Source organism: Lolium perenne, chromosome 7 (genome assembly GCF_019359855.2).
Source record: "Lolium perenne isolate Kyuss_39 chromosome 7, Kyuss_2.0, whole genome shotgun sequence".
Taxonomy (NCBI): domain Eukaryota; kingdom Viridiplantae; phylum Streptophyta; class Magnoliopsida; order Poales; family Poaceae; genus Lolium; species Lolium perenne.
The window spans coordinates 25,040,600-25,046,930 of record NC_067250.2 but is presented as its reverse complement, the minus strand read 5'-3'; the positions used below and the strand labels follow the sequence as shown (position 1 = coordinate 25,046,930).

Below are 6,331 nucleotides of genomic sequence, written 5' to 3'. Positions count from 1 at the left end.
TTTATATATTCCTTTTCTAGTCTTTCTCTTTTGATGTCGCAAAATTGAAACTAAGAAATATATGTAATGTTCCTAATGTTTTCGAACACTTTCATTAAAACCCATCATAGAAGTATTTTAACAATGTTTTCGCCAATCTAGTAACACGCTAAATAAACTGGTGTTAGGAAAAAGATCGTCAAAACATAGCAACGTGATCTCAGTTACTGAAGCCCTAGTCGAGTGAAGACACATCGTTAATGGAGTACCAATTTAGAAGATGAATCATTTTGAATACTACCATTATTTACAAATTAATGTCATGATTTTAAGATGAGGTAGACAATTCTTACAACATGTGCTCTTTGTATAGAATGAAAAACATGTTGAAAAACCACCGCGCTAGATGACTATTTTGCATCGTGTGCCACATTATACCTCTTTTTAGAACAAGATAATCAAGAAGTTGTACCCATCTATTTGTTCTATAATTTATAATTAAAGCAAGATATAGGAAAATAAAAAGGCTAGAAAATTCCAAAAGGAAAACAAAACATATGCCCATTAACCAGTCGTCCCTTCTTTTAGGTACAAAGCATGGCGGCTAGATTTTCCCATATTTGAATGTTTATTTTTCAGATATCGTGGGTTTAGACAAGCATGCTTTTTTTATATAAAGGGAATATATTAATATCAAAAGATACCAATTACATCCAACCTCTGCAACAACGCACCACCCTAATGGCACTACGGATGCACACAGCCAAAAAAAGGAAAAGAAAACTAAGAAACAAAAGTCCCGCTACAGTATCTCGGGCCTAACAACAGCAATACATCCACCGCCAAGACAACACCTGAAATACAGACTCTCCAAAAACGACGCCTCCAATAAGGGAACAGTGCTCTGACACCGCCGTCGCCCGATCAAAGATCTTAGGTTTTCACCCTGAAGATAGTCCCTACTCTCAAAACAATATCTTCAACAAGGTCATTGTCAGACACAACCAGAAATAATCCAACAAGGTCATTGTCAGGCACAACCAGAAATAAGCGCACCAGACAAGCATGCTTTGTACACAATTTGTTCCTTACACGTAGCAACCTATAGTAGGTACCAAACTAGTTGCCACTAAAGAGTAGTTGGTGGTGATAGTACATGCCCCACTCATTCCTCTTCCTGAAAGACACACCCAAAGTATTCCCGTGCTTAATTTTGCTAACGATTATTTCTAGATTTTTATGTACTTGATTTTTTTAATGTTCGTTTGGACCAGCCAAGGGATATCACATATGGGGTTATTACTAGGTTACTACCAAGATGGGTGACATAGAACGTGTTGGAATTTAAAACTTAAGGACACACCACAACGGGGACTCCGCTAGGGTTTAGGGGGCATGGGCAATGTATGAGGACTAAGACGGGTACAACAACAACAACAACAACAACAACAACAACAACAACAGTTACTCGAACAAAGGTTCCATTAGCAACATAAGGATAGTCATTCGAGGTCACAGAATGGCTAGACGAAAGCGTCGGCATCGATGTAGACACCAATGATTGTTGAGGTGAAGGCAAGGGGCAGGTGCATGGCTATGGTGAATTGGTGATAATGGATCCACAATTTGAAATACTCTAATTTGTCTAGTTGAAATAGTTTAATTTTTCTAGTACTATACAAAGGAAAAGAAAAATGGACCGGTCGGCCGCCGGTACCGCGTCCACACGATTAATTATGGAAAAGCTACGAAGTGGCAGCAGTTGTTTGTGTTAATTGTTTGCAAGCTTGGGCTCACATGTCTTGTGGATCAAGTAGCCATACTCTAGCAAACGTTGCAATCATGCATGACACACTACCACTTGTGCAAACTTAGTCGGGTTGGCTAGTGATTCATACTTTGCTATTTTGAACGTTGCACCTTTATCACCATGCTCTTGGTCCTAAGCTCAATAAACTAGCTAGTACTGAAAACACAGTAGCACCCAAGTTTTCTGGACAGAGTGGCGCTCAAGTTAGTACTAGACTATATAAAGAGCCTAAAATGACCAGAAAACGCAGCAAGTCACTCGCTGCACCAAAAGCACATTCGTGTTCCAGAAGTTGTCCAAGCGTTCGCTTGAGTTAGTTTAGCGGCAGCTCGCCGGAGTTGAGAACCAACACGCAGCTAGAGCCATGGATACCAATGACGAGCAGCCGCCGGTGCACATCCTCTTCTTCCCATTCCTGGCTCCGGGCCATCTCATCCCGATCGCCGACATGGCAGCGGTCTTCGCTGCCCGTGGCGCCAGGTGCACGATCCTCACCACGCCCGTCAACGCCGCGACCATCCGGCCGGCCGTCGACCGCGCAAACGACGCTAATTCACATGGCACAGGTAATGCCCCCGCGATCAAGATCTCCGCCGTGCCCTTCCCCGACGTGGGGCTCCCGCCGGGCGTCGAGAACGCCACCGGCCTCACCGACCAGGCCGACCGCGACAACTTCTGGCGCGCGATCCAGCTGCTGCGCGAGCCCTTCGACCGGTTCCTGGCCGACAAGCACAACCACCCGCTCGATGCCGTCGTCTCAGACAGCCAGTTCCAGTGGTCCGTGGATGCGGCCGCGGAACACGGCGTCCCGCGGCTGGCGTTCCTCGGCACCTGCATGTTCGCGCGGGCGTGCACCGACGTCATGCTGCGCAAGAACCCGATGATGGATCCGTCCCCGGACCAGGACAACCCGGACGCCATGGTTTTCCTTCCTGGGCTGCCGCACTCTGTCAAGCTAAGGCGGAGCCAGATGCCGGATCCCCGTAAGCAGCCGAAGGTGTTCGCCTTCTTCAAGGTCGTGAACGAGGAGGACCAGAAGAGCTACGGCGAGGTGTTCAACAGCTTCCACGAGCTGGAGCCGGAGTACGTCGAGCACTACCAGTCCACGCTCGGCCGCCGCGTGTGGCTCGTCGGGCCGGTCGCACGACCCGACATGGACGCCAGGGGCAGCGGAAACACTAGTAACTCGCTCTCGCCCGAGGCTGATGGCTGCCTGCGGTGGCTCGACGCGAAGCCGGCTGGTTCGGTGGTGTACGTCTCGTTCGGCACACTCGCCAATTTCTCGCCGGACGAGCTGCGCGAGCTCGCCAGCGGCCTCGACCTCTCGGCCAAGAATTTCGTGTGGGTCATTGGTACCGACGCTATCACAAACACCGCGCCATCGTCAGAGTGGATGCCGGAAGGCTTCGCCGAGCTGCTGGCGCACGGAGAGCGCGGCCTTGTCGTCCATGGCTGGGCGCCGCAGGTGCTCATCCTGAACCACCCGGCCCTTGGTGGGTTCGTGACGCACTGCGGGTGGAACTCGGTGCTTGAGGCCGTGAGTGCCGGCGTGCCCATGGTCACGTGGCCACGGTTCGGCGACCAGTTCTTCAACGAGAAGCTCGTCGTGGAGGTGCTCAAAATTGGGGCCAAGGATTACGCGTCCGCCATTGAGACCCACCATCTGATCGGCGCCGAGGTGATCGCGGAATCCATAGGGAGAGTCATGGACGGCGACGGGGACGCGATACGGAGTAATGCCAAAGAGCTGGGAGAGAAAGCTAGGGGAGCCATGGAGGACGGTGGGTCGTCGTACCGTGACGTTGGTCGGCTTATGGATGAGTTAATGGCTCGCCGATGCTAATTTTTCTAGATTCACAAACAGACACCGCCCGGCTCCATTTCATAAATAAAACCCAATGTTCGAACAACAAGTCTTTAAACAAAGTTTAAAAACAAAAACTAAACAGAGCTTACAACCACCATTTTTAACCGCAACTACCAACAGCTTTCCACCTCAAAAGCTTCAAAAGCCAGCCAGTGCTGTAGACTCTGCTTCTTTTTTGCAAGATTGTGATGGACCCAAGCTATTCTGAAACCACATGAATCACACAATCTTCCTCTGGTGATCCTTCAGATAAGCCAGCAGAGCTCTCCTCTCATGCGCCAGTTTTGTAGCATGAGCCTAAGGGCATCTCCAGCGGCGCGACGCATTTCGGACGTCCGAAATGTCCGTTTGCGTCGCGCGGCGGACGCGAGATAGACCGTTTTTGTCCGCGCGTCCATTTGCATCTTGGGGAGGCTCCAGCGGCGCGACGCATTTCCGCGTTTGCATGAAATATGAAGTTTCGAAACAACAAAATAATATTCAACGAAGTCATAGTTATTACATTTAAATTTTAAAAAGTCTACATGTAAATAAGATAGTACTCCTCTAGGCATGATCTTTTTTCGATAAAGGGAATATATTAATATCAAAAGATACCAATTACACCCAGCCTCTGCAACAACACAACACCTTAATGGCAGTACGGATGCACACAGCCAAAAAAGAAAAGAAAACTAAGAAACAAAAGTCCCGCTATAGCATCCTAGGCTTCGCAACAGCAATACAACCACCACCGAGACAACACCTGAAATACAGAATCTCCAAAAGCGACGCCTCCAAGAAGGAAACGGTGCACCAGCGCCGTCGTCGCCCGACCAAAGATCTTAGGTTTTCACCCTGAAGATAGTCCCCGCTCTCAAAACAATGCCTCCAACAAGGTCATTGCCAGGCACAACCAGTTAAGGCCAGACCTTGGGTTTTCACCCTGAAAGGTAGGACACTGAACTTCACCTGTGCTGCCGCCCCCACTTTCATACCACTGCTGCGGAACCAGGGGCACCAAGCAAGTCCCTCAACAATACGAAGACTTGAACCTCCCTTAGCTAGTCCTCCGCTCCGGCCTTCATGTTATTCCCTTCATCTGACTGCATCATGAACCAAAATGTCTCTTGATGCCAACACAGACTAGAGCTTCGCGCCGCTCCCTCCAGAACCAATCGGCCGGAATAAAAGCATGGGTGCGCACGACCGAATACCACCGATCCAGCAAACTCCAGGCAAAAAAAGCACTGTTACATTCGCCAGCGACGCCTTTCGGAACTCAACACTTCTGCCAGATCGAGAAGAGCAAACCTCAGGTAAGTCTTCAACTTCGCCAGATCCTCACTCGCGTCAGCCACATAAAATTCGCAATTTCTAGGCGAGGTGTACTTGCAAAGTTGCAGGCTTGATTCTCTGCATGCATGTCCTCAGCCTTGGCACCCGCGTGCATGTGCGTGAACCAGTTGGAGCGGCATACATCCAGCCAAGCATGCACGCCTGCCTGATTGTTGGACTCACACAAGACGCGGACGAATCCCCGAAGCGTCTGATCCGATCGGAATGCCGGCGATCTGCCACTTCGGGAGACGGGCAACGTCCAGATCGCGAGGCAGTGAGCGGGGAGATCCACATGGGAAAGCACGACTAGTAGCTGCGGGAGGTTTGCCGGGACTACGCCGGAAATCTGGCCGACGGCAACTGCAACGTCCCTCAATCACTGCGCCAGATCGGGTTCCTGCATGGCGGAGGAAAAGGACTCTAGGGCTAAGAAGAAAAAATAAAAAAGGATGCGGACCACGCCTCGCCGCCGCCGTCCGCCGACGAACGGCCTCCTCCGGTGGCGGCGAGCTGGCTGGGGCGGCGCTGGGTTGTGCTCTATGGTGGTGGCGGCTGGGGCGCCTCCGGAGTTCATTGATGCTGTATGGCCAGCCAATGTCCATTGATGCTCAATCAGATCCGTTTGCAGCTGTTTGGAGACGTTCTCGTCAGTGACTTCTACATTCCTATGTAGATAGTCCTGCCAAGATGAAGCTCCAGGAAGTGGCGCAACCAGCTCACCTTGGAATTCCCAGTGGTTCTCATTGCGGCCATCAGGACGCTCGTTCTCAACGATCATGTTGTGCATGATCACGCAGCATGTCATCACCTCATGCATGGTCTTCAGCGACCATGTTCTTGCCGGGTGACGGACAATTGCCCACCGAGCTTGGAGCACACCAAATCCACGCTCCACATCTTTCCTACAAGCCTCTTGCATCTTCGCAAACCTTCTCGTCTTCTCGGAGTTTGGAGTACGAACAGTCTTCACCAATGTGACCCAGTCAGGGTAGATGCCATCAACAAGATAATATGACTTGTCATATGCATTTCCATTGATCTCATAGCTCACCCAGGGAGCTTTGCCTTGCATGAGCCTTTCGAAAACCGGTGATCGGTGCAACACATTGATATCATTGTTGGAACCGGCCATGCCAAAGAATGAATGCCAAATCCATAAATCTTGAGATATGACAGCTTCAAGAATGACAATTTTTCCCTCCTCATGCCCGCTGTACGCACCCTGCCATCCAAATGGACAGTTTTTCCACTGCCAGTGCATGCAATCTATGCTGCCAATCATTCCTGGGAAGCCTCTAGACTCGTTGATAGACAGGAGGCGCCTTGTATCCTCAACAGTTGGCTCCCTACAGTAA

The 6,331-nt window shown here is 50.1% G+C and overlaps 1 protein-coding gene across 1 annotated transcript; it reads left to right on the top strand.

The window, feature by feature from the left end:
• The first annotated feature begins 2,026 nt into the window (after positions 1 to 2,026).
• LOC127318071 (scopoletin glucosyltransferase-like) lies at positions 2,027 to 3,930 on the top strand. Its single transcript, XM_051348694.2, has one exon. The coding sequence runs from the start codon at positions 2,154 to 2,156 to the stop codon at positions 3,630 to 3,632; it is 1,479 nt and encodes a 492-aa protein (XP_051204654.1). The 5' UTR covers positions 2,027 to 2,153; the 3' UTR covers positions 3,633 to 3,930.
• Positions 3,931 to 6,331: the final 2,401 nt, after the last annotated feature.